Genomic DNA, 27397 nt, shown 5'->3' on the forward strand with positions numbered 1-27397 from the left:
AATGTTCCTGCACTGTGGGTACAACTGAGGGAGCCAATCACAGCACAAGTACACTACAAGTTGCCTTGTTTCTACTCACAACTGTGTTCTTCTTCCCACTCCAATTTGCACTGTGTATATTCAAGTTCAATTTTCTAGCATTCAGGAAATCTAGAAAGAAAAGGACCCATGGCAGGAGGGTCATCACAATGTATCCAGATAGGCACAGGCAAGTTCCTAGTGTGGTTTATGAATTCAAAGCCTCAGTTCCAGAGGCTCTATCTGTCTTGGGGCAAGTACAGAAGTAGGCATGGTTGTGCAGACCTGGGAAATATGTTCTCGTGACCTCATGAAATAAAAAATGTTCTTAGAAAGGGATGCTTTCCTGGGCTTGTGGGTGGAGTCCAGTATGGAAGTGTTTGTGCTGAGGATGAGAGGGCAAGTATCTTGAGATTGATCAACTCACCCCAAACGCAGAATTTCCCAGCGGAGATGCCCACTTGAGGATGTGAGCACATATTCTCCTTCGCAGCCGTATAAATAAACTCAAGCACCCTTCAGCTCCCTTGATCCTCTGTAATGAGGACTGAAGTTATTTGTATGAGTCCAGGGTCTTACCGTGTCTTCAAGATTCACTGGACTCCAGAAATTTACTCCCCTCTTGGCAGAGCTGTTTTTTAATACCTTGTACGTTGGTGGGAATATGGATATGGGAAGAGTTGGTTTGTTTACCTGGTGATGTAGATTCAAGAAAAAGCATATTCCAGCTGACATGACAAGAAACTTGGAATTGGGCACATCACGCAGAGGGAAAGCGAGTCACAATTAGGGAACCCTTATGGGGGAGGGATGGAAGAGTTTACCCTTCAATTTCCTAAGGAGATAGTGATCAGAGGTGGAGTCTGTTTCTCCTAAGATTTCCCAACGTAAATGGAAATCCTGCGGGCAATGGAGCTGGGGACTCCACTCCGCCGGTCCTCAAAGGCTTTGCCCTGTCGTGCTCTGGCCCAGGATAAGAACAAAGCCAGCTCCAACACTTTCTGGGAGGACACCCTCCAGGGGGTGTGTCCCCAGCGACGGAGGCGTTGCGCCTCCCCTGGCCCAGCCAATGGTGGCACGCAGAAGCCGAAGGGGCATTTTCCTCAACCAACCAGGGCTCCTAGACCTTTCAAAGCCTTGCCTGCATGCCCCTCCCTTAAGCCCAGACTCCTAAACCGCCTAGCTCGGCCCACAGAGCTGTTTCGGAAGTGAGGTCTACCCGGCCTTTGGCGGATCTGGGCAAACCCTGGGCAGCCTGCACATCGCCTTCGTAAGCTCACTCCCCCCTCTCCATGAGCATGCCCACGGCTCGCGCTTCCCTTTTTCCAGAGGCTGTCGAGCCCTTTGCCTGACTGTAGAGAGATAACACGAATACGTCCTACTTCTGAGAAGCCCGCCTCTCGCCTCTATAGCAACCGAGCTCCAGAGGCTGGCCAGGCGGCGCACAGCGTTCCGATTGGAAGCGGGGACTGTCCGTCAGACATTTCCTCTCTGCCCAGACTACTCCATTCCCCCGTGATCCCGTCTCATTTTCAGGTGGATTAGGGAGGGTGAAGTTGCCTCAATTCTGAGGGAGCACGCCTATTAAGCGGGCATCGGTATCTATCAGGACCGAGGCTGTGAGAGTCCTCGAGACTTCGATTGGGTCCGGGGATATGTCAGTCAAGATGGGCGGGTGCAATCGCAATGCAGCGCACAGTATTGGTGGAGATACCGCGCTGCCAGAGTGGGTGCGAACCGAGGGAGGAGAGCCGCCTTCTCTTGATTGGGCCATCAGGAAGGCCCTCCGACTTCGGATTGGCTGAACGCGAGCCGCGCCCCCGTCACGCCAACAGGCTGCTGTAAGGGAAGCTGCCTGGCTCGCCTGTGTTAGCCTGGCGAGCCAGTGCGGTGAAGGAGTGCATAGGCAGCTGGCCGGGTCCCCAACCAGACCGACGTAAATCCGGGAGTGGCGCGCGTCATCTCAACGGTGAAGGGACACCAGTGGGCGGCGGGAGATAGGGCTCCGGTGCGGCGGAGAGCGAATAAAGCTCCGCAGCCGGAAGTGTCTTCAGAGCGGCGTCGTACCCGGAAGTGTGGCAAAACGGCAGCCGCACCCGGAAGTGTGATGCTACCGCTGATCGGAAAGTGATGGTACCCGGCCAGTGGGGATACGGGGTTAGAACAGGTGTTTATGTCTCTTTATCTGCCGAAGCTTATTAGAACCTCCCTTTTCGGGAAATGTTGGAGGAGGGTTCAAGTAGTTGGTCATGTTTTTGCTTGTCTCATCCTGTTGAAACCCGAGGGGAAACGAACACTAGGAATGTGTCCAAGGGGGCCAGGCTCTGTACAGGCTTTTAAGAAGTTTCCTTTGCTGCCTGTCACCCTCAATTCCCTTACCCCACAGGGATGTGCAGATGGAGGCTGGAGGAGACATTACTGCCCCAGCCCCTGGGGACGCGGAGGACTTGGAGGACACTCGGTTCCCCAGTGAGGAGGCTGGTGAGGATGGAGGAGTTCACGAGGACCCGCCAGATTCTGGAGACGGGGACCTGGAGAAAACAGGTATGCCTTCCCCTCACTAGGGTCTTGGAAAGAATGCCTGGAGGGTGTCACTGTTGGGGGAGGTCCCAGGGGGACCAGCAAGGAGTCTTTTGGGACTCAGGAGTTTAAAGCATAGCAGGATCAGTAGGAGGCAGTTGTGGACACACAGTGTAGTTTAAATCGTTGAGGAATGAAAAGGAAATCAGTGGGTGTCAATGGATGTTCCCTGGGGACTTGGTCTGAGTTCAGGTCTTTGAGGAATCAAAGAGATCAGTTAGGGTCAACGAGGGGCATTGAGGATTTAGGATGTTTAGGTCAATGAATGACCAAAAGAAAGTTAATACAGTCAAAGGGGAACTATTTAGAAGTCAGTGTCTTTTGAGGCTAGGGCATTATTTAAGTCATTGAGGTGGGAAAGGGGATCAGTAGGGACCAATGCGCACTCAGTGTTTACATCATTGAGGAGTCAGTGGAGAGTTGTTGGTGGCAGTCTTTAAGGAACCAGAAATTAGTAGATGTTAAATAGTGATCACTGGTGAGGAGGCAGTGGACATCAATGAGATTATCTGGAGAGTCAGAGGACTAGTAGGAGGGCCTTTGAAGTCCTAGGTGGTTGTGTAAAGGTATTTGGTGGAGACTCAATGGAAGTCATTGGGGAATCAATGCTCTCTGATCACTTTGGAATGAGTGGATGTTGATGGCATCATCGGGAAGGATGAGTGGACATCACTGAGAATAAAGGGTGGGGGTTGTCTTTGAGAATTTGGGAATTATTGGCAAGTAATGGCAGATTTTGGGAGGGAAATTGGGAGGAGGACATGGGGGATCAGTGAATGTCAATCAGAGAATGAAGGAATATGAGTTCATTGGGATTTTATGGGAAAATTGTTGAAGTAAGGGTTGTCATTGGGGAATCAATGGACATTGACTGGAATAAATGGGAGGGATGTCAAGGGAATCAGTAGGGGGCAGTGAAGTCGTGGGTTTTATTGCTGATTGTTAATGATAGTTATGAGGAAGGGAGGTAGAGTTCATTATTATAGTTCTGTGTGCTAGTGTATATTATGGTGCGTATTGTAGGGAAGGGAGTGGATTATCAATGAGAATAAAAGGTCAAGGAAGTCAGAGGAGGTCACTGAAGTCCTGGATATTAGTAGAAATTAGTAGTAGTCATTGGGGAGAAGGGAGAATGAAATAAAAGAGGGTCAGGGGAATCAGGAGATGTTATTTGAAGTCTTGGATGTTAGTAGACATTAAATGGTAGTCATGGCGGGGATGGAGCGCACATGGGGTAAAACAGATTGTGTGTCAGCACAGTCACTGGAGGTCATTGAAGACCCAGGTATTAGTGATATTAATGTGGGGTCTTTGGAATGTTAGTGAACAGCAGTGGGAGTAAATAGGGGGTTAGGGGAGGCTTAAAGATCTGGGTGCTAGTGGATATTCACGGCAATCATTGGGAGAATTAGTGGTTATCACCAAAAATATACACGGGTGACCAGGAGAGTCAATGAGGTAATTAGGGATCAGTGAACATCCATGAGAATAAATAAGGGATTAGGGAGGGGTGGGGCAGGGGGAAGGATTTAAATGACAGACTGTAGAGATATTAGTGGATGTCATGATGGGCAATGAGGGGTGAGTAGATACTAGGAGAATACCTGAGGGATCAGAGGTGTTAATGGGGGATCATTGAAGAGGAAGATATTAATAGTCATTCAGAAGCAATGGGGTCCTTTGAAGACTTGGAAGTGGCAGTTATTGAAAGGAAAATAAATAGTCTCTAGGGACATAGGGAGTTCAGTGATGACAGTGAGAGATTGGATTGTTGAGGTTTTAGGGGGATCATATGGAGGTCATTGAGGGGCAGAGGAGATGCCTGGAGGTCTGGGTCAGCGCCAGGAGTCATTAGGGAGGGCTGGTAGAGATTTGGTAAGTCCTTGGGCACATGGGGTTAATGGGGAATCCACAGCCAGAATGACCCACCAGGAGTTGCCTTTCAGAATCCGAGACGAAGGATCAGCCACCTGGCCTGCTGTCACCACTGCCCCAGTCAGAGGCCCCATCATGCACCTGTGGGCTTTGGGATCCTGCAGCCTCTGAGAATAGTCCCATGGGTGGTCCCGAAACTGGCTCTGGGGGCCAGGGTGGGGACCCCAGTGATGAGGACTGGCGCAGCAAGCGAAAGCACGTGTTTGTGCTGAGCGAGGCAGGCAAGCCCATCTACTCAAGGTATGGTAGTGTGGAGGCACTGTCGACGACCATGGGCGTGATGACAGCCCTCGTGTCCTTCGTGCAGAGTGCAGGAGATGCCATCCGTGCCATCTACGCTGGTGAGCAAAGGAGGAGGAGGTAGAGCAGGGGATGGTGACAGGGAAAACGGCTGGCTGGCCGGCTGGCTGCCTGGGACACTATCCAGGCAGCCAGGGGTGAAGTCCGTGTATGTGGATGGCTGGCCAGGCATCTGTCTGTTGTCTGTCGCTTTGGCCTGCTGGGTTCTGAGTGATTAACCCGCCTGGATCTGAGTCACTGGCTGGATACTTCCTTGTTTATCTGAAAGCGTGACTTTGGGGGCTCTGTGGCTGAGTCAGGTGTCTCTGGGTTCTGTGTCAGTCCTTGCTGTGTCTTCTCCTATCCGTGCTGTGTGTCTAACCTGCTTCCTTGACCATCCCATCATGTCTCTACAAATAACCCAAACTCCCCATGCTGGCCTTAGCCTTGTCCAAGTGTACCATGGACTGACCATGTGAACTTGGGACAGGAGTGCGTGTGTTCAGGGAAAGAGCAGAAGAGCCCTGCCTGAGCCCTCCAGTCGCTGCTGACCCATCTCTACCCTCTAACCCCCCTTCCCTCCCCCAGAGGACCACAAGCTGGTGTTCCTACAGCAGGGCCCACTGCTATTGGTGGCTGTGTCAAGGACTCCTCAGTCAGCAGCCCAGCTTCGGGGGGAGCTCCTAGCCGTGCATGCACAGATTGTGAGCACACTGACGCGTGCAAGTGTGGCCCGCATCTTTGCACGCAAGCAGAACTACGACCTCCGCCGCCTGCTGGCCGGTTCAGAGCGCACACTAGACCGGCTTCTGGACAGCGTGGAGCGGGACCCTGGTGCTCTGCTGCTGGGCGCTGTGCGCTGTGTGCCTCTGGCTCGCCCCCTGCGGGAAGCACTGGGTGCACTGCTGCGACGGTGCACGGCGCCTGGCCTGGCACTCTCGGTGCTGGCGATCGGAGGTCGACTGGTGACGGCAGCCCAGGAGCGGACTGTGTTAGCCGAGTGCCGGCTGGATCCAGCCGACCTGCAGCTGCTGCTCGACTGGGTGGGGGCCCCGGCCTTTGCGGCAGGCGAGGCATGGGCACCTGTGTGCCTGCCCCGCTTCAACCCCGATGGTTTCTTCTACGCCTACGTGGCTCGCCTGGACGCCATGCCGGTCTGTCTGCTGCTGCTCGGCACCGACCCTGAGGCCTTCCATGACATGGCCACCTGCCGGCGCCTGGTTGAAGAGGGCATGCACACCCTTGGTGCCATGCGGGCCCTGGGGGAGGCTGCCAGCTTCTCTAATGCCCCGTCAGCCGGCGCTCCTGCCTACAGCGTGCAGGCTGTGGGGGCACCTGGCCTCCGACACTTCCTCTATAAGCCACTGGATATCCCTGACCACCACCGCCAGCTGCCCCAGTTTACCAGGTAGGCCTTGACCCTGTGGGCAGTTGGCTGGGCAGAAAGGCATGAGATTCAGCATCCCATAGACATGAGGTGGGAGAGACAGGCGGTCTCTAGAAGGATAGAATAGAATGGGTGTCTGCTTAATGAGGGAGGCTCAGCCACCAACCTCAAGGAATCCCTTACTCTGATGAAGAAGAGGGCCCCAGTACCCAAGGAATCCCCTCGGTTGTTGGGCCAGCCGGGCCTCCAGCCATTGAGAAACCTCAAGTCTAATGGGGGCCGCTGGGCTGCCTCATTTAATTGAACTCCCTAGACTGAGGGGAGGAGGGCCAGCCAAGCAAGCCTCTGACTGACCTTGGCCTCACCTCCTTCCATCACTGCAGCCCTGAGCTGGAGGCCCCGTACAGCAGAGAGGAGGAACGGCAGCGGCTGTCGGACCTGTACCACCGTCTGCACGCGCGCCTCCACAGCTCCTCTAGGCCCCTGCGCCTCATTTACCATGTGGCTGAGAGAGAGACTCTGCTGGCCTGGGTGAGTCTGCTAGGGCTCTGGAAGAGTTCATTCCTGACTTCAAGCCTCCTTTCCCTCCACTTTATCCCCTCTGACCATAACAGCCTCCATAAGGCACACCATGCCTTTGCCTGTGTTGCTGTTCCTGCTATGACCCATGTGTCTTTGAAACCTGAAAGGATTGCTCAGTCTACAACCCTGTGGTACCACTGTTCTTTTCATTGTTCCATTAGCTATCAGTACGGTGTCTTCGACTTAGAAAAGTCAAACCATTAGTGTGCCTGTTGCTTTCCCAGTAGCCCTGCCTGTGTGTCTCTGTCAGTTCAGTTTTCACTCTGGGAGTCCCCAGCACTCTTGAACACTACAGGCTTGGTCCCAGGCTGTGCTTTCTACCTGGGGTGTTCTTCCCTGGGGTGTTCTTCCCTGGGGTCTTCAGGGCTCCTCTCCTCACTCCCCATGGGTCGATTCAGGGTCAGCTATTCAGGGAGTTTGGCCAAGGTGACCGCATTGAAAATGGCACCTTCCCCCAGGCTCTGCCATTTGGCACACACGTATTAAATCATTCATTGTAGGCTTACTGGGTATGGGGCATTGTACTCACCCGAGGATTTTATTATTTTTAAATTTTTTTAACTTTCATTTCCAGGCAATTTTAGGCTTACAAAGAAGGTGCAATATAGTACAAATAATTACTATAAATAGGTCCTTCACCTAGTTTCTCCAGATGTTAACCACAGGAGCTTAATAAAATCAGGAAATTAACATCAGTACAACAACATCTAATCCGCAGACTTCATTCGGATCTCACCAGTTGTCCCACTAATGTCTTTTTACTGGTCCAGAATCCAGCCCAGGATCATATGTTTGTTTATTTATTGTTACCTTCTTAGTCTCGTTTATTCTAGAGTCCTTTCTCAGTCTTTTTTTTCTTGCATGTCCTTGACACTTAAAGAGTACCAGCTAGTTAGTTTGTAGGATGTCCCTCAACTTGGGTTTTTCTAATATTTTATTATGACTGAATTAAGGTCACGTGTTTTTAGCAAGAATATCCCAAAAGTGAATGCTGTACTCCGCTCTGCACCTATCAAGAGATCCACAATGTCAGTTTGTCCCACTGTTGATACAACTGAGATCTCTTTTTCAAAAAAAAAGAAAAACAAACAACTGAGATCTCTTGGTTAAAATGGTATCTCCCAGATTTTTCCACTATAAAGTTAGTGTTTTCCCCCTTTTTAATTAGTAGGTATCTTGTGGGGATTATGTCAGGTTTCTGTTTTTCATCACACTTTCATCCACTGATTTTAATAGCCATTTCTGATTCTTGTCTGCAATAGTTACTAGTCGGGTGTTTGCCAGGTAGTGATTTTTTAACTCCATCATCCCTTCTACATTTATTGGCTGAGATTCTGCTACTATATGGAAGAACTTTTCCTCCCCCTCTTTATTTGTTGAATTTTAAATTTTATATCAATATGGTCTCATGGATTTTTCTTTAAATCAGTGGGCTACAAGCCTTTCTGTCATTTATTTTGGTGCTCAGACTATCTCGATTCAGCCAGGCTGGGCCTCTGTCTTTTTATACGTCACCATCGCTGTTTGAGCATTCTTGTTTTCTGGCACACAATGTTCCAGGCTCATCATGTACTCTATGTGCCAGTCCTGGAATCAGCCATTTGTCCAGGGAGCCCTTGTACCTTTTAGTGGAGAATAGCATTTCAAAACCAAGATATGGTAGGCCCAGGATTTTAAATTGGGTTGTCAGAGGATGACTCACTGAAGAGATGGCGTCTGAGGGGGAGGTGGCGGGCCATGTGAGTATCTAGACGGAGAGAGTACACCTGGCAGAGGGAAAGGACCTTGCAAATGCTGTGAGGTGAGACAGAACGTGGTTACGTTGAGGAGGAGCAGGGAGAAGTTAGAGTGGCTGGAACAGAGTGAGTGAGGGAGAGAGCAGTGAGAGGTAACACAGAAAGGTATAGTGACCTGGGCAGGTTAGGTCTCTCTGGTTGGTATAAGGATTAAATTGAATTAATCCTCCTATTATGCCCTATTAGGCTACAAAGGATGAAAACTGGTATGTGGAGCTTAGAACAGAACCTTATATACAGTAACTGCTCAGTAAATGTTAAGCATTATTGTTGTTATACCCGGTCCACAAATGAGCAAACTGAGATCCTGGGAGTACGTGTGTGCGCATGCACACACACACACACACACACACACACACACACACACACCGCCAGCATTACCCAGTTGAAGCCACTAGATCAGCAGATTCCTTGGCCCTACTGAAAACCCCTGGCCCACCATGACACAATATTAGTTTACCTGTTTTAGCCCAGTGACCAAGTAGCAGCCGGTGGGAACCCTTGCCAGGTGGGTTTTCCAAACAAGAGACAGGCATGGGGCTAGGGTGGGGTGGACAGGACTGGGCATGGCCAGCTCTGGCCTAACTGACTCTGTCTCCTCTCAAACCTGCAGGTGACTTCCAAATTTGAACTCTATACCTGCCTCAGCCCCCTGGTGACAAAGGCAGGTGCCATTTTGGTAGTGACCAAACTCCTGCGCTGGGTGAAGAAAGAGGAGGATCGACTCTTCATTCGTTACCCACCCAAGTACTCCACACCTCCAGCAGCCCCAGCTGCCTCTACAGACCAGCCTTCCCATAACGGCTTGTTCACTGGACCTTGAGAGGCAGAGTTCTCAGACTGGGCAATGCTGAGAACCACCACCTTTGGTTTTTCCCTTCTGTCTCCACCCTGGAAATGAGGCAGGCGGGACTGAGGAAAGGCTGCTTCCCCAGCCCTGGCATGCTCCTCCACCTCTGGGGAAATCCTTAGACCGCTCTGCCTTCCTCTCCCTCTGCCTCACGTCTTCTGCTTGGATGATATTCCTCTGCCAGGGGCTGTCTCCTCCAGTCCTGGGCACCACACCTTCTGTCCTGCATCAGGAGTCTGCCTCCATGATGGGCTCTGAGCCCTGAGTGTCCAGGGTTGGTCAAGGTCCCTTTGGGTGGTCCACAGGGGCTCTAGAATTGGGAATGCACGGCCAGCCTTTATGAAAGGCTCTAAGAAAGAAACAGTATATAAAAGACCTAAAATCAGTTCCCACAGGGACATTCCTTTGCCCTCCATGTACCTCATCTTCACCCGGTCAAAAGTGGCCACCCGTGTTCGCTGCTGCTGCTATCGGTGAGAAGGTGGTCTCCAGGGCAGAACACCTGACTTCACAGGTGGCTGAGATCCAGACGTTTTGCATGGGAGGTGCACTCGGCTTCTAAGGCTCTTTGAACGCATCTGTGAAGTGCAGAAAACCTCGCATAGGCTGTTACGCGAGGATTTGTGAACGGAAGGGGACTCAAGTACCACCGCACAGCTCATGTGTATGTGTCTCAGACTCCCACAGTCTGCACCACACAGCAACTTTGAGAGGGAAAGGCCTCCCTAGAGTTCATATGCGTGTGCACAGCCCTCCCTCCCTCAACCAACCAAGACTCAGTTCTGGGCTTGTTTTCCCTACACTGGACTTGGCGGTCCTCGGGGTGTACGCATGCGCGCTAACTGTCATTCAGGGGCTTGGGTCCGTGCTTGGTTAGAGCCGAAACCTCGTTGCTCCTCCGCTCTGGTTAACTGACGGGCAGACGTGCAGTGCACGCATGCGCGCTGCAGAGCCTGCGGCCCCCACGTAGTTTTGGGGTTTTTTTGGGTTTTTTTTTGACCAATCGTCATCCAAGGCGCTCGCAAGCGCAAACCCCGCATTGGAAAATGGCAGCCGAGTTGGAGCCTTTGAAAATGGAGCCCCCCGAAGTCGTAGAGGAGGCTGAGGAGGCCGAAGGTAGGGAGGGCGAGCCAGCCTCTCCCTGGCCAGGGCAGAAGGGAGGGAGCCTTGTCCCATTACAGTAATGAAATATTAATAGCGGTACTTAAAAAAGTAAAAATTTAAGCTTTTTATAAAAACAACTTCACCAAAGGGGAGAAAAATAACGTGCTTATTCTCATCGTCTAGATTAACTCAGCTTTATCGGGTATATTGGTTTAAGTGTTTCGAAGAAACAATAGACTAAATATTTCAGTATGCATCTCTTCAAACAAAAAACGGGGATGGATATCGTCACAAAAATCACCCTGCTCCTGCCACACCGAGGAAAAGCAACAATGATTCCCCAGTGTCATTTCACAGCCAACCCGTATCACATTTCACATGGACTCTTAACTCTGAATCGAGAGTGGCCTCTCCCACGGACAGCTTCTTTTCTCTGGGGCACTTTGTCGGTAATGACACCCCACACCCTAGTGCGGGGGAGGGGATTGCCCCGGAGAGAGAAATTGCCCCGTACCCCAAGCTAAAAACTTCCCAAATTGGTGACCTACCGCTATGCCACTAACATTTTTGAAATGTACCAAAGTACAGCAAATAACATGGTGAAGGCCCCTGTACCCATCACTCTTGTTTCAATAGCTCTGGACTCTCTGCCCTGTGATTTTTGTCCCCCTTCTTGCACACTCTTTAAACCACTGTATTATTAACAACATTTGGACTGCATCTTTCCAGATCTATCTATGCAGACATCAACAATAATTATGATTGTTCAGTAGTTAATATTGTTATTTCTCCAGCACCTAAAACAAAGCCTGCTTGGCACGTAGTAGGTGCTCATTTTTTTTTAATTTTTTTTTTTAATTGTATGAATAGTAACTTTAACACGAAGAGTTCCCTTAGGTTAGGGCTATGCATCCAGGGCCAGCTTTCAACAAAGGACAGTCAGAAAGAAGGCATGCATATAGATACTCATTTATTAAGCACTTACTATAGCACTTAAAATAGTAGCAACTGTGCTAAAAACTATTTTAGTATCAAGCTTTCAAATTAGTCAAAATTGAAATTATGATTAACTTCACCAGCAATGGAGAAAATTGAAAAACATATGTTATCATTTCTAGCCCATTGAAAATGGCTTTAAAAAGAGAGGGATAAATCTAGTATTGATTACTCTGTGGGGAAGTAGGCTGTCTCTTGCCTCACTCAGAACTGACCAGTAAAGGCTTTGCTACACGCAATTTGGCAGAGTATTTTTAGCATCTAAAATGCTATTCCATATCTTTAGTCACCATGGTTGGTAATCATAGAATATGCAGATGTGTGGACCATGAAGGATTATCAGAGTGTTGTTGATGGAAGCAAAACACAAAGAGCAGTCAGGGAAATGTCTCGATTTAAATATATCCATGCTGTTTGTGGAATTCCTGTGTGGTGGACATTTTTTTAAGCAGTAGGAAAAATATTAAAATTAATTTTTAAAAGAGTAAGGTCATGGCTTATTGACACAACTTCAAAGGTGATCATATTTTATGAGAGAAAAGCAAGTTGGGATTTAAAAAAAAGGGGGGGGGGCAGTGTCAACTAGAGCCCTGGGTATGTTGCACAGCGTCTGAAGGCTAAAAGCCTACCTAATGACTTTCAGCAGGGGACTTAAATTTTTAGGAGTGTGCAAAGGTGGAGGTATTTTTGTGATTTTTTCTTTTATTTTTCTTTCCGGAAAATGTAGTGCTATATAATTTTAAAATAGAGAAAGGGGGAAATTTTTGTTGGCATCCGAGGATCATACATTAATATTGATCAATATTAACATCCCAGTTTTGATGGTTATAACTGTGGTTACCTGGTAGAGTCCCCTTGAATATAAGAAATATACACTGGAATATTAAGGAATAATGGGCCATGGTGCCTGCAATATATGGTACAGAAATGCTCACAAATGAGAAATCTAATACAAAGGCAAATAGCACTGTGGCCTTTTCTACCACTTTATGTACATCTGAAATTATTTCAAAATAAAACGTTAAAAGGGACTCATGCTGTACAGGCTGTTTTGTAATATGGGTTTCTCAGAAATTTTTATCAAGATGTTAGTCGGGTTATTTAAAAGATTTATTGATCACTCATGACTCGGACTAGAAATGAAGTGGAGAGGAAAAATACAGATGGAGCTTTTGCAGAAATGGTTACAAAAGCCAGCTGTAAAAGACATGGGGATAATCGAGAAATCACAATGGGCACTGGGTGATATTACATGATGATTGTTAATCTTGTCAGTGTGATTACAGGATTGGAGTTATTTCAGAAAATGGCCTCAAGTAGTTGAGACCCTTAATGAAATATCTGGGGATGAAATGTCATAAAGCATAGGGCTTGCTTGAAAATACCTCAGCACAGGAAAAACAGCTGAAGCAAATATGGATGAATATTAATGGTTGTCAGAACTTGGTGATGAATAATCAGTGTTCGTCATGGTGTCCTCTCTATTTTCATGTGTGTTTGGAAATTTTCTACAAAGAAAATAATTAAAATACTTCCCCCTTGTTAATAAAGGAGCTTTAATTTTTTTGTTTCGTTTCCAAATATTAAGAGTATTGTAAAAATGAAAAAGTCTCAAGAGGAGACATACCCATTATTATTGATTATATTGGAGAAAGGCAGTAAGATTAAGGGCCAACGAGAGAAGGGGAAGTTTCATTTTTAACTTCACATATTTTGTAGTGTTTGAATGTTTTTTGGGCAACAAAGTAAAAATTAAAGCAATACATGAAACATATTACCTCTGGGAAGGGGAGTGACTCATTGAAGAAGGGACTGTTCCTGAGGGGAAGCTGTTACTTTTTCGTCTGTGTTTTTCTACATTTGTTTATTAAATAGTTAAAAATTCAAATGCAAAATTAAATTAATGCATACTAATTTGTAAATGATTTGAGACAAGACATGTAAAGAAAGTGAACATACCACCAAACATTTTAACAAAACTTAATAAGCTCAGGTTAAAACCCCCTGATTTACAACATGATTTTTTAAAAAGATTTATTTATTTATTATTTTTTTATTTTTTTTTAATTTTTGAGAAAGAGAGTGGTTGGGAGTGGGGGGACAGGGAGAGAACGTCTCAAGCAGGCTCTGGACTGAGCATGGAACCCGACATGGGGCTCAATTTCATGATCCTGAGATCACAATCCGAGCCAAAACCAAGAGTTGGATGCTTAACTGACTGCACCACCCAGGCATCCCTACAACATGATTTTTAATGGCTACAAAGTATTTCTTCCTATGAATGTGCTATAATTAAAATATCTTTAGGTTGCTTCCGTTTTTTAAAATTAGAAACAATGAACAACTTGCCCACCATCATTTATTTCCTTGAGATAGTTTCCTAGATACTGAATTTCTGATCTAGAGGATTTGAGTAATTTTTTTGATATTTACTACCAAAAAGGTTGAAACGTAATACTGGTTTTGCCTATCAGATTGGCAAAGATGAAGAAGTTGGAAAACATACTTGGCTGCTAAGAATACAGGGAAGGAATCTTTTATGGGCCTGCTTGAAACAAGTAGAGAGCAATTTCATAAAAACAGTCAAATTTAGTAATACACGTGTTCTTTGATCCAAGAGGTGGCCTAGTAGGAATCTATCCAGTAAATATACTCCCATACATGCACCAAAAGAATGTATTGGGATGGTTTTCTGGTTGAATTGTGTCCCTCCCCAAAATTTATGTCTATCAGAACCTATGTGACCTTATTTGGAAATAGGGTCTTGGTAGGTATAACTAGTTAAGATGAAGTCATCTTGGTTTAAGATGGGCCCTAATCCAATGACTGGTTCCCTATAAGAAGAGGGAAACTTGCGCATACAGAAATACACAGGATGCCAGGTGAAGACACACACACACACCACACACAAAAGGAAGACCCATTTTGTGGTACTTTGTTATGGCCGCCCAAGAAAATTAATACAGATGGTCACTGTGGCATTGTTGATAACAGCAAAAGAAGGGAAACAACTGGAATATCCATCAGTAGGGGACTTCTCTTAAATTATGGTCTGTCCGTTCAGCAGACCACTATGAAGCCATTAAAAAGAATAAAAATATCACCAGTATACACTGTCAAATGAAAAATACAAGATGTAGAGCACCATTTATGACACAACACCACTTAAAAAGCAAAAGAGTGGACTTTGTGCTTTTATGTGAATTATATTACCTCCAACTACACAACAGATAGCTTGTAATACTAGTGATCTCTGTGAAGGGGAAGTGAGGAGCTTGGGGTCTGAGGAGGAGGGATTTTGCACTGTAACTGTGAGTAAGCATCTCTTCCTTTATCTTGGGGCTATCACGTGCGTTTTGTGAGCTGCCTTTCATTTTCTCTGCCCAGTGTTCTTGGAGCCAGGAGTGGGTCAATGGACTTTGACCTTTGATCATTGATTTCAAGAGTTTAAAATGTTAACATTTTTCCTGTGTTTTTTGTTGTTGTTACTGTTGTTATAATTTTAAAAGTAACACAGGTTCACGTTAAATACATGCAGAAGTATATATGGCGAAAAGTGTGTTTGAATCATGACCCAATCCTTACAATTGAATGATGTATGTGTCAAGTCTCTTTTAATCAATAGAGTTTCCCCTCTCCCTCTTTTTTTTTTCTTTGCAATTTATTTTTTGAAGAAATCAAATTGTCCTTTGGAGTTTTTCAGCATTTGCATCCCCATGGTGTCATTGGACATGTTTCTCTGGCCCTTTTATTTCTTCTGACTTGGTATTTGGGTATAGAAACCTGGTAAGATTCCTGGGTTGTTTTGGTTTGGTTTGGTTTGGTTTGGTTTGGTTTTGGCAAGAATCCTTTCCAAGTGGTGGTGTGTTCTTCCATGAGGAGGCTCATAATATCTGGTTGTCTTTATTTTAGCAGTCATTAATAACCATTTCCTGCACCCATCAGTTCTTAAGAATCTGGAAATTGTGACCCATAATGATTTTTAAAGCGTTCATATGCGGTCTCTCTGCCCTACTGCATCAGTTAGAACTTCACAGTGATTTTAAACAGCAGCAGGGGCAGCAGCAAAAGCGCATCCCCTTCTCTCACCCCGAGTTTTTTTCATTAAGGGGATGCCTGTGGTGTCCTTTGACCTCTTAGGAGAAGCTGACCATTAAGAGTTCTGATTTCTCCAGCACATATCAGAAAGCTCCGGGGCAAGGGACAGGATCTGGCAGGAGCCCTGCTCTGGCTGGAAACCCGCCCCCCCCGCCCCGCCCCAGCCTGTCCTCAGTTCCAGCTCAGGGGTTCCGTAGAACTCACTCGCCTTTCTTACTCCCTTCCCGCCCCGCCCCAGCCTGTCCTCAGTTCCAGCTCAGGGGTTCCGTAGAACTCACTCGCCTTTCTTACTCCCTTCCCAGANGCCCCCCGCCCCAGCCTGTCCTCAGTTCCAGCTCAGGGGTTCCGTAGAACTCACTCGCCTTTCTTACTCCCTTCCCAGATAGGCCTGGACTTTTCCTCCTGTAATTCTGGTTTTCATCTCCACAGGGCAGACCAAGTCGTTGAAGATGACTGAAGACCTGCTGGCAATGGTGAAAAAGCTGCAGAAAGGTCATGCGTCTCTTTATGTCAGAGGCTTAGCCTGGGGTTTTGAGGCAGGCAGATGTGGTTCAAACCCAGCCCCGTCAGCTCACAACCCTGGGAAATTATACCATTGCGTTTTCTCCCTTTTATTCAATTTAATTCTTTGAACCAAAAGTACAGTTTCAAAATTCCAGAAGTATAAGGGGATGGAAAACCCTACTCTCTTACACACACAAACACTCACACACACCAGCCATCCATGTCCCTCGCTCAAGGGCTGGCAGCAACTATTTTTTTTTTTAAAGATTTTATTTATTTATTCGACAGAGATGGAGACAGCCAGCGAGAGAGGGAACACAAGCNTCACACCAGCCATCCATGTCCCTCGCTCAAGGGCTGGCAGCAACTATTTTTTTTTTTTAAAGATTTTATTTATTTATTCGACAGAGATGGAGACAGCCAGCGAGAGAGGGAACACAAGCAGGGGGAGTGGGAGAGGAAGAAGCAGGCCCATAGTGGAGGAGCCTGATGCGGGGCTCGATCCCATAACGCCGGGATCACGCCCTGAGCCGAAGGCAGACGCCCAACCGCTGTGCCACCCAGGTGCCCCGGCAGCAACTATTTTGAAATTCATTTATATAAAATAGCAAATAGCAATGCAAATGACTGCACCTTGCTTCACTTGTTGAGGGGGCCGAGGAGTCAGCGTACTTCAGGGCTGGGGCAGAGTGCTGGCCAGGTTTGAGTTTCAACCCCCAGCCCAAGCCATCTGCAACTTAGAATACTATGCCCATTGGTCTGTTTGGTCTGTCTGAAATAAAAGAGAACCTCTTCTACCTCCAGCCCTGCACACCCTTGCCCTCCATGGCCACCTGCAGAAGGGCATTGGGGCTGCTACCCAGGCTACAATTAGGTAGAGAAATTATAGGACTGGAAATGCAGAGTGACCATGACTGTCTCCAGTAAAATGAAGACCCTCAGGAACGTGTTAAGTCATAATCAGCACCTTGGAGAGCATTCACGCTCCTAGAAGTCTCAGGAGATGCAGTTGGTGGCCTCCGAAAATCAAGGGCTTGAGTTTATTAACTCCTGAACTCCAGAGCGTCAGGGGTTGGTAGTGAGACCCAGCAAGTGTTGGGAAGCTTTTGCCCCAACTCTGTGCTGCTGACCTTGACCAGAGAGGAATGACGAGGAAGTCTTCTCCATACAGGAGCCCTGAAATTGGGACTGTGATAAGTTAGATACAGGTCTCTAAAGAGAGAATGATCTCTCTGCCACTGGAAAGCTTTAAAGCTGCCGCCCACAAGATGAAAGCAGCATTTTCCCCCATTTCTCAAATGAGGCCAATACCAGAATCAGATGGACAGAAGTGACTGCTAGGCTTTTAACAGGGTGGAGCAGGTGGGAGATCTCCACTGGCTCCCACCACACTCGAAATTACATCTAAAGGCATCCACCATGTCCCAGGAGGCCCTGTGTGATCTGCCAACTCCACTTTCCCCCACCTTGCCTCCTGGTATTTTCGACTTGCTCACTAGACTCACATCAGCCACACCAGCCCTTTAGCCATGACCTCGGGCATGTGTCTCACTCACTCCCACTGCTGGGGCTCTGTACTTGTCCCTCTGCCCGGCATGGTTCTTCCCTTCATACTCCCCACCCCACAGAACTGCAGGGTTCCCTTTACTCACTTCAGGTGGGCCCCTTCCATATCAAGAAGCACCTTCTACCCTTTCACCTTTCAACCCCTTGTTCACTTTCTTTCCACCCGCAGCAGTTACTGCCAGCCACACTGATAGCATGTATCTTCGTTCAATGGCTATCTCATCCATGCAGAATGCAGACCCTGCAAGGGCCTCTTACAGAGCCCAGCATACAGCAGGCACTCAATAAATGCGTTTTGATTGCTAATACCAGAGACACTGTACCAACACCCACCATCTCTGTCTGCCTTAGCCAGCCAGCCATCTGTCTTCTCTGGCTCAATCTTTCTTTTGTTCTGCAGAGGGAAGCCTGGAGCCACAGATTGAAGACCTGATTAACCGGATTAATGACCTTCAGCAAGGTAAATTCCAGGACCTAGACTTCCTAGCTAGCGCGGAATAACCTGGACTTTGAATGCCTCCACTTCCTCATCTATAAAATCCAGGCACTTCCAGGTTGTTGAAAGATGAGTGTGCAGTGTCACAGTGTGCAAGAGAATAGCAAGGTTAGAGGCAGCACTCACACAGTGTCCTCTTCTTTGGCCCAGCAAAGAAGAAATCCAGTGAGGAACTAGGAGAAGCCCAAGATCTCTGGGATACCCTGCATAAGGAATTGGACTCCTGTAAGTAGGACCAAAAGAGGGACCCACAGATCTTATGAGCACTGCCGATGTTCTCTGCACACCTCAGGGTCTTTGCATGGGCTGTTCCCTCCACCTGCAATGCTCTTATCTGTATAATACCAATTGCCTTTTGCTCTCTCAAGTCACCTTTCAGCTCTCAGCCCAAACTTCATTCTAACAGATCTGTCTTGGTGGCCCCATCTAAATATGGGCTACCACCGTCCCTGTCTTGGTGGCCCCATCTAAATATGGGCTACCACCGTCCCTCTGTCACTCTGACTCCCCTGCTTGGTTTGTTTCTTCACAGCCTTTATTTCCACTTGACATAGTGTATTTTTTCTTAGTCCTCTCTCCCATTGGTATAAACCCTGTGCATTCTTCACGGTCTTCACTCCTTTGGCACTTCCAGAGAATGTGGACACTGAAGGGGAGAAACTGGATCAGGATGGTCCCCAGTGGGAGATGGGTGCGGGTAGCAAGAAGGTACTTCCCCTGCCCTGGCACTGTGCTGTACCTTCTGTGGCTTTGATATGCCTTTCCGTGAAGTTGCAAAGTGGACACAGGATATGGCCTCTGGAGGCTCAAAGTGTCACTGTGTTTTCCAGTGAATGGAGAGAAAGTGCACCTAGAGGAGGTCTTGAGCAAAAAGCAAGGTATTTATCAGTTGCTCTGTCTTCATTTTTCTACCCCATTCTACCCACAAAAGCCCACAGTTCCCAGAACAGCTAGAGGAATCCCACTGAAACCTGAGTCAGCATGCTTCCCTCTCTTCTCAGACCTTTCCCTGAGCTGCCACCTGACTCGAAGTAGACACTAAAGACCTCCAGGTGCCCTCCAATGTGTGATATGATGTGGGGCCCGTTATCCTCACCCCATGCTGACTCCCCAGGAGGTCACACAGGGTTCCCTTGCTCCTCTCCCCACAGAGGCACTGAGGATTCTCCAGCTGCACTGCCAAAGGAAGGAGAGTGGAGCTCAGAAGTAAGAGGTCCTGCTCAACTCTTCCCCACCCTACTCCCCAACCTGAAGGAGGAGGGAGCAAGAGCTCGGGACAATATACCTTGGACACACACGTCTTATTTTTCCTTTCTAAAATAGAGTAGCTAGACAAGAGATTTCCCTGCTCATCTTTGATATCAGATGGTGGCGTTGAGATTAACTCACTCGTTTGGTCATTCATTGCTAGTTTCTTTATTAAATAAATTTCACTCACTGTTGTTATTCTAAATCTTCTTTTATTTGCTATCCAGCTCTTCCACCATCCATTCATTCATTTATTTATCTGCCCATTTTGGCCTCCAGTCATCCACTTACCCATTTGTTCACCCACTCACCCATTAATCCATTCATCCACACATCTATGAAATCCTTTTCCAGCCAGCCAGACAGCCATTATGTCTCCAGCTTTCCATCTAGTCATCTTCCATCCATCCAAACATCCATTCACCCTCTCTCCATCTTTCCAATTACCCATTCATCTGACTCTTCATTTTTTCACCCTGCCATCCATCCAGACATCTGTCCATCCTTCCAGCAATCCTTCCTTTATTTCACTGTCTAGCCATCATCCCTCCACTCATCATTTCTCCAACCAACCATCATCTCTTCACCCAGCCATTCACCCATCCAGTTACTGTCCATCCAACCTCCCATCCATCCCTTCATCTCTCCATCCTTTGAATCTTTCCCTAACATGTTCTTATGAACAGAGGTCTCACACTCTGGTGTACCATGATTTTAACTGTGTAGGAAAGCTTGATGATAAAGTGGGTGTATGCTTAACCACACCACACATACTGTCTGATGAGCAGTTCATGTTCATTTTTCTACCTGATCCTCACAATGACAATTATAGGAGTTAAGGGCTACTGTCACCTGTCCAGCACTATTACCATTTTACATATGAGGAAATAGACCCAGACTGGCTAAGTAATTTGTCCAAGATCACAGTGGAATAGCAGATCTAGGACTCAAGCTGGGACTTTAGAATCTATTAAGCTACACTACCATGCCCCTCCCAGGTTTCTTGGGAAGGCATGGTTTGATGAGGGACAGGATGGACAAGGTGATCTCAAAACAGGCCCATAAAGTTGCACATTCTGTCACAGAAGAAAGGAGAATGATGAAGGTTGTGAACAGACCACCATTATCCCCCAATGCTGCTGAGGGAAGTGGGGACTTATTCAGAGAATATGACTAAGAGTCGTCTTTCTCCTTGCAGGCAGAACATGTTGCAGGAGTGCACAGAGAAAATTTCCATCTATAACTCTCAGGTTGCAGAGAATTACAGGCAGAAGAAGCTGGGGTAACTGCTGGGGGTAACCCCGGGTCTAAGGCCCAGTATGGTGCTGGTTGGGCATGGGAGTGGGGCTTGCATCAGAGAGTTTGTTGGAAGAGGAGCTATTGGAACCAAGGCTTGGAGGAGAAAGCCCATAAAAGGGCTCCTAATAGAGGGAGCACTGGGCAAAGATCCAAAAGCCCTCCAGAGGAATCCTTAGACTGGGCCAGGCTGGATATCAGTCCTACCATGTATTCTCTCATTCCTGGGTGTTGGCCCTAGGTTGCACGTTGAAGAACAGCTGGAGAATTTGATGGGCCAGCACAAGGACCTCTGGGAATTCCACGTGAGCCATTCTCATTGCCTCCAACCACAGCCCCTTCTCTCCTGGTTTCAGTGTCTTCACTGACTGGCTCAGTGTCCACCCACTGCTCACCCCAACTCCATGGGATAGCCTTTGACTCCTTTCTTTCTCTTACCTACCTACTCAGCCCTTCAGTTTTTACTTTAAATTTAGCCACCTCTTACCATTGCCCCCATTGCCACACCCAGCATCTATTGCCCAGACTGTTACAGTAACCATTCCTGAGCATCCCGCTTCCTTCCTGCTTACCTAGAGTTTGCTCCCCTTGCAGTGGCAAATAGGAACCCCGAAAAGGCCATGGTCTGATCATTCCTTCATTCAACTAATGTTGCTGGATATATCCAGCAACATTCCAGGCAGGAGGAGCCAGTGGGAAGATAAAGGGATCAAATATTTGCTGGTCCCCAGGACAGTTGGGTGCAGGGGGAGGCATACTCAGACTCAAAACAAAAAAAGCAGATAGATCATGTAATGTCAGTGGGGAAGGCCTCTCTGAGGAGGTGTCATCTGAATGCAAACATAAAGTAAGGGAGGAAAACATGCAGGTATCTTGGTACAAATGTTCCTGGAAGAAGGAAAGGCCAATGCAAAGGCCCTGAGACTGAAGGGTGCCTGGGGTTTTTGAAGAAGAGGAAGGGGAGGTGGATGGAAGATGGGGGTGGCGAGAAGAGATGAGATTTGAAAGGTATACGGGGACGTGGGGAGCTTTTGGAGAGTAAATGCATCCCCACCCACAGCTGGAATTGCACATCAAGTTAATAGTTGAATGAATGAATGAATGACATAATTGGGGTAAAGACTTGCTGAGGGGGTGAGAGAACACATAGACGGATAGGTCTCCTTTCTCGCAGATGTTGAAGCAGCGACTGGCCTGGGAGATCCGTGCCCTGCAGAGCAGCAAGGAGCAGTTGCTCGCTGAAGGTGGGATGCCCCCTGCAGTTTGGGGGCTGTGGGGGCGGGGCCTAGCCCTCGGGGGCTCCTGGCCCCGCCCATAACGCCCCGCCCACCCGCAGAGAAACTGGCGCGGGCCAAGCTAGAGGAGGTGGAGCGGCAGCTGAGCTTGCCACCCGAGGTCGGACGCGCCCGGGCGGTAAACGATGGGTGAGAGGGGCAGAGAGCATGGGGCAAAGGGGAAGGAGCAAGGAGGAGAGCAATGGGCCGACTCCCCACCCCCCCCCCAGGCACTGCCTCCAGCCTCCTCTCCCGCAAGGCCTGGCCCTGGAGCGGATCCGCGGGGCCCCTGCGGTGCCGCGCCCCCTGCGCCCCAGCCGTTCGCACCCCGGCCGCGTGGCGTCTGAGGTCTATGTCAGGGCCTTGGTGGCCTCCTCCCTGCGCCGCTCCACTCTCGTTCTCTTCTTCCTTTCTGCACCCCCTGTCCTCCAGGCTGAAGGCGGAGCTGGAGAAATTCGGGGGACAGGGTCCTGCCCAAATCCATTGCATCCCAAAGGACGAGGCCTGCAAAGTAGAGGTAGGCAGCCCGGTGATGCGGCGAGGGAGCAGAGACAGCGGGCGGGGGTACCCTGGGAGTCTCTTGGAGAGAACGTCAGTGGGGAGTAGGGCGGCCCCCCGGGACGTGCCCGATAGGGTTAAGGCAGCCACCGGCCCCCGTGCGAGGACGCCAGCGCCCTCGGGAGCCGGGGCCGGCAGCCTGACTCGCGGCTCCCGCAGGCTGACCCCGAGCTCCCTGGCGCTCTCAGTGAGGACCTGGAGCCGCCCCCAGAGCAATAGGACCCGCCGGGAGACCCCCGCCCCCACCCTCTTTGAGGCCGGCCGAGAAATAAAGGCGAGGATTTCGGACCTTCCTCCACCTCCTTCCTGACTCTGTGCTCCCCCCTCCCCCGGCTTGGGGTGGGGAGCGGGGCCTTTGCGCGGGGGTGGGGGGGCGTGTCCAGGCACTCCGGGCGGGGCTTCGGCCGGGCTCCACCTACCAGTCGGTGGAGGGCTTGGGAAGCTTAATGAATGTTCTTGAGCATCACGAAGGACACGTGGGTGTCGAATCCACTCCATCTCCTCGTCCTCACCTCCCTCCGGTTCCTAACTGTCGGTTTTACCAACAAGGGCTAGAGGGAACGTGTTAAAGGCCCATGTGAAGTTCTGTCTGCCTCCTGTGGTTCAGAATAAACCCCAGCCTCCCAATAGCCCCTGCATTCCCCACAGACTCCCACTGACCTTTTGGGCTTCCCCTGCTCCGCCTCACACCTTAGGTACCCGCCAGCTACTTTTGCACCCTTTCCAAGCACTTTTTCCTCTCAGGGCCTTTGCCCTGCTGTGTCCTCATGAGGGGCGCCCTTCCCTTCCTCGAGGCAGCTAACAACTGCAAGTCTGTTAGGTATATCAGAGGCCGTGGAGGCTGGCCCGGGGGACCGTATTTCAAAAGGCACCTGGCACCAGGGTGCTGTCATTTGCTAAACATGTCTTCATAAAATGTCTGTGCTGCTTGTCTGCTGTGTGCCAGGCACTAGTGTAGGCCCTGAATTGAAATAGCATGGTCAGGGGATGTGTCACTGAGGGAGTGGTGCCAGAGCAGGGGGGTGAGGGGGCACGTGAGGAAGGGAGCCCTGTGGGCATCTGGGGAAAGGTGCCTGGCAGAGGGAATGGCTCCTGCAAAGGCTGTGAGGTGGGATTGAGCGTTGTTGTGTTTGAGGAACATCTGGAGGGAGCCAGTGTGGTGGAGCCTAGTGAGGTAAAGAGGGAGGGGGGATAATGCTGGAGAACTGCTGGGGACCCAGTTAAGTCAGGCCGTGTCTGCCTAGTCTTTGTAGTGTTCTGAGAAGGGGCCCTGGCCCCCAGCAAACACTCAGTGTACGTTAACTATCACTGCCTTAGGCCAGCCTCCAGGGATCTTTAGGGAGCCTTGGTGTCTCTGTGTTACACAGATGGGACAGCCTGGATATTCTGCCGACTTACCGTTTTCCTCCTAGGATTCAAATCCTGGTTTCCCTGCTCACTGGCTGAGTAACCTCAGCAAATTGATTAACGTTTCCCAAACTCAATTGCCAGGTTTGCAAAATGATACCAACTGCACAGAAATTATGATAAACCTAGCCAACTCTTGCTCCTCTAGGAAATCTCGCCTGAACCTACAGATAAGCTAAATTGCCTCATGTGGGCACAGTATAAGGAGATGGTTGATTGTCTCCCAGACCAAACTCTGAAGAGTGGAGACTGACTGGCCTTCCTTTGTCTCCCTGGGTTCCAGTAAAAGGCCTGAAAAACACCGCTGAAGACAGAACCCCCTTTCAGTTGTTGCCTTGATATTTTTGTACATGCATGAAATCCACTGAAATTCCTTGGATCTCAAGGCTACTGATGATTAATTGTTAATTGTTCCCGTGTGCCAGTAGTTCTTATTCTTAACCATTTTTCTTCTCTTCTCTCATATAAAATAAATACTGGCTTATTCCATATTCCTGGAGTTTCCCCCAAAAGCTCATACTTGGAGCGGTTGCTTCTTTACTCTCACATACTTCCCTTTCTCATCTACTTGTAAGTTAAGGGCAGTTGTCAAATTATTCCCCAAGGGGGAAAGGATCAAATGGTGTTCCTAGTCAGGGAATTCTTTCAGTTTTTCCATCTTCATTCTGTTGGTATTGTGGGTTTGAAAGGGGAGACTAAAAGGATAGGAGACTGATACTGGGGAGTGTTGAAGAGCAGTATGGAAAGTGCACCTTTATAAGATGGAGGGGGTCCTAGATGGGAGCTGTGCTGACCAGCGTGACAACTGCGGGCCACAAGGGGCCACCAGGGGCTGCCGAGCACTTGCAGTGCAGCTGCTCCAGAGACATGCCCCAAGTACAAAATCCACCCTGGATTTCAAAAACCTGGAACAAGAAAAAAAATTAAATGCATCATTAATAATTCTTATGTTTATTACCTAGTAAATGATACTATTTTGTGAATAGTTGTAGTAATATTTAATGAATACATTGGCTTAAATAAAATATTAAGGTTAAGTTCACCCTGTTTTTCCTTGTTTAATTTTTTTAATGTGGCTAGTAGAACACTTTCAGTTACATATGTCGCTCCCATTATATTTCTATTTCTATAGTACAGCACTGTTTTATTAGAGGGTGTGGAAGGGGACTGGGCCATCTGCTGTGCCCCTGGCCCCTTTGTAACTGTTGACTGCATAACATAGCTGCTGGTCTCCCGGCGTCTTGGTCTCGCTTGGTGCCTTTGGTGCCAGGAGCTCAACACTGAAGACTGGAACAGTGTTTCACATGGGATGGACATGTATGCAGGGCCCACACCCAGCCAGCTGCATCCAGATCCCTTCTCTGTGTATACATCTCAGTTTGTGGATGAACAGATCCCATAGGCTTGCATCTCAGAGAACATTGTGGTGCATTTGAAGGACATGATCTTGATGTACCAGATGTCCTTGCTCCCTCAGGCGAAAATGCTGATTTTATCTCCTGAACACCTACATGAGTATAACATTTCTTCTAATGCCATTAGCAAGAGGCCCAAAATGGCTGCACTACAAAATTACCAGGCTTCAGGAATGCATTTTACACAATTGTCATGCCATCAAAACTGTCAAATGGCTGGGGAGGAGCAGGATAATCACGCGTTCTTAAAATTTTATCCCACGGTTTATGTCTAACTCCGAAGGGGAGAGAGAACCGTCTGAACCAAGGGCCAAGTGTAGCACGACCAGTCGTGGGACCAGATGAGTGGGAGATACACATCATCCCCCATGTGGGGTTCTTGATGAAAATGTTTAATCAGTTGGAAACTGTACAGTGAGAAGTTCTGTAGGACAACTGCCTTGGACATCTGGAACGGGTCAGTGTCATGAAGAATGGAGAAGCTCTGATGTATTAGTTACCTATCAATGTGGTGACAAATTACCACAAACTTGATGACTAAACAATACAAATTTTGTTACCTCTCAGTTCTGGAGGTCAGAAGGCCCAGTTCTGGAGGACTAAAATCAAGGTGTCATAGGCGCTGTGTTCCTTCTGGGGGCTCTTAGAATCTATTCCTTACCTTTTCTAGCTTCTCAAGGTTGCCTTCAATACTTGACTCCCACACTCAGGCCTCTGCTTCTATTATCACATTTCTTCTCACCCTCCTGCCTCCCTCTTAAAAGGACCCCTGTGATGCCATTAGGTAATCCAGGAAAATCCCCGAACTCAAGGCCCTTAACTGAACCATGTCTGCAAAACCCCTCTAGCCACGTTAGGTCACATACTCTCAGGTTCTGTGGATTAATGGACATCTTTGGGGGCCATTACTCTGCCCACGGCTCTGGAGGACTGTTCTGGAATGGGAGAGACCAAAGAGACCAAAGGTAATTCAAGAAACTTGATTGGACCCTGGATCAAGGCTGGGAGAAAACATGGTGGGGCCCTTTGGGGAATTAAAGAATAGAGTGAAATTTGGATGACACTGTGGAATTAATGTTGATTTCTAGCAATGGTACTGGCAGATGGTTGGCTGGAGAGTGTTATATTGGGGAGATGAGGGCTGAAATAGGTTCTAAGTTTCATAGTGTCTGCCACCAATGCTTGGATGGTTGGGCAGAGTGGAAGTGTGTACATGTGTCCGAGGGGGAGGGTGAGGTGGGTGCGGAAAGATAGTAGTCAGTCTAGGGGTTTATCGTATGGTTCTTTTTCAAAGATTTGAAATCCTTTAATAAACCTAATAAGAGGAAAATTGGGGCTCCATTTCCATAGTCCCTTCCTGTGTCCTAAATGTCCCAATGAGAAGTCCCTGAGATGGCAGACTTTGTATTTTGCATGAACATACGTACAACCAGACTTGATCTATCCTGAATGCCTAGGAGTGCACCCCTCTCCATTCGGCTTCTGACTTTTTCCAAGGTGGCTGCAGGTTTATGGTGTTCTTATCAGGTCCCAGCTCAACTCTGCCTTCTTAATGAAATTTCTTTATTGGTGTTTAGTCCCTCGGAAATGAGAAGTGCATCTCAGGCTCTTTCTCGAGGTCTTTTCATCTCTACCCAACCACCACTGCTCATTGGGAGATGTTTTGACCCTCTCCTTGGCCAGGATTTCAGGAATTACAAAGGGGAACGAAGCCTTCCTAGCCTACAGCAGCCTGCATAAAGAGGTGACAGCTCTCACACTGGTGGCCTTTCCTGGTCAACAGCAAATCTGTGTCCTTTGGATTTTGATTTGCCATTTGTTTTCCTGGCCCAACTGACCTCCCTCTGCCCCTGCCCCCACCTCCTCTGTCCTCAGGGGGCGTGTTTATTTCCTGTAATTTGTTCTCAGAACTTTGCTTTGTCTTTCAGGTTCACAGGTGAATGGCCCTGGGGGAGCTCACTGTTGCCAAAGGCTGAAGAACATCTTCAAGAACTGAGCTAGAAAGCAG

General features: G+C 48.4%; 2 protein-coding genes across 7 annotated transcripts; both read left to right on the plus strand.

Moving 5' to 3' along the window:
- The first annotated feature begins 1265 nt into the window (after positions 1–1265).
- On the plus strand, positions 1266–13073 carry MON1B (MON1 homolog B, secretory trafficking associated). Of its 6 annotated transcripts, none has more exons than XM_019810079.2 (6): positions 1266–1288; positions 2405–2562; positions 4545–4874; positions 5401–6220; positions 6583–6730; positions 9191–13073. In XM_019810079.2, exons 2-6 carry the CDS (start codon positions 2415–2417, stop codon positions 9398–9400), a joined length of 1656 nt encoding a protein of 551 aa, XP_019665638.1. In that variant the 5' UTR covers positions 1266–1288; positions 2405–2414; the 3' UTR covers positions 9401–13073. The 6 variants fall into 6 exon arrangements, with proteins under 6 accessions (XP_019665638.1, XP_034528793.1, XP_019665635.1 ...); XM_034672902.1 differs by lacking the exon at positions 1266–1288 and adding an exon at positions 1842–1954; XM_019810076.2 differs by lacking the exon at positions 1266–1288 and adding an exon at positions 1844–2185.
- Positions 10425–27397, plus strand: SYCE1L (synaptonemal complex central element protein 1 like). The gene is made up of 13 exons (XM_034672903.1): positions 10425–10543; positions 16055–16117; positions 18096–18155; positions 18342–18416; positions 19022–19069; positions 19343–19397; positions 20638–20721; positions 20977–21040; positions 21910–21979; positions 22072–22159; positions 22442–22526; positions 26967–27133; positions 27318–27397. Exons 1-12 carry the CDS (start codon positions 10474–10476, stop codon positions 27054–27056), a joined length of 852 nt encoding a protein of 283 aa, XP_034528794.1. The 5' UTR covers positions 10425–10473; the 3' UTR covers positions 27057–27133; positions 27318–27397.

This window comes from Ailuropoda melanoleuca, chromosome 12 (assembly GCF_002007445.2).
Source record: "Ailuropoda melanoleuca isolate Jingjing chromosome 12, ASM200744v2, whole genome shotgun sequence".
NCBI classification, from domain to species: Eukaryota; Metazoa; Chordata; class Mammalia; order Carnivora; family Ursidae; genus Ailuropoda; species Ailuropoda melanoleuca.